Source organism: Pterocles gutturalis, unplaced genomic scaffold, assembly GCF_000699245.1.
Source record: "Pterocles gutturalis isolate BGI_N339 unplaced genomic scaffold, ASM69924v1 scaffold37308, whole genome shotgun sequence".
Classification (NCBI taxonomy): domain Eukaryota; kingdom Metazoa; phylum Chordata; class Aves; order Pterocliformes; family Pteroclidae; genus Pterocles; species Pterocles gutturalis.
The window spans coordinates 1-203 of record NW_010124262.1 but is presented as its reverse complement, the minus strand read 5'-3'; the positions used below and the strand labels follow the sequence as shown (position 1 = coordinate 203).

At 55.7% G+C, this 203-nt stretch overlaps 1 protein-coding gene across 1 annotated transcript in view; it reads right to left on the bottom strand.

Moving 5' to 3' along the window:
- LOC104465251 (class II histocompatibility antigen, B-L beta chain-like) overlaps positions 1–174 on the bottom strand; it is a gene marked incomplete at both ends in the record, with an annotated part of 571 nt that extends 397 nt beyond the window's left edge. Inside the window, one exon of the mRNA XM_010078222.1 lies at positions 1–174. This exon is cut by the window's left edge and continues 97 nt beyond it. Within this exon, the coding sequence (XP_010076524.1) occupies positions 1–174 (174 nt within the window).
- Between the last annotated feature and the right edge of the window lie 29 nt (positions 175–203).

Below are 203 nucleotides of genomic sequence, written 5' to 3'. Positions count from 1 at the left end.
GCTGTTCCAGTACTTGGCAGTAGCCTCGCCCAGGGGACTGTCAGCCACATGGTACCCCACGTCACTGTCGAAGTGCACAAACTGCTCCCGGTTGTGGATGTTCCTCACCACAAGCCTCACCCGCTCAGTGCCATTGAAGAACTGACACTCACCCTTTAACATCTCCTGGAAAAACCCTGTTTGTGCAGGGAAGCAGGTCAGGG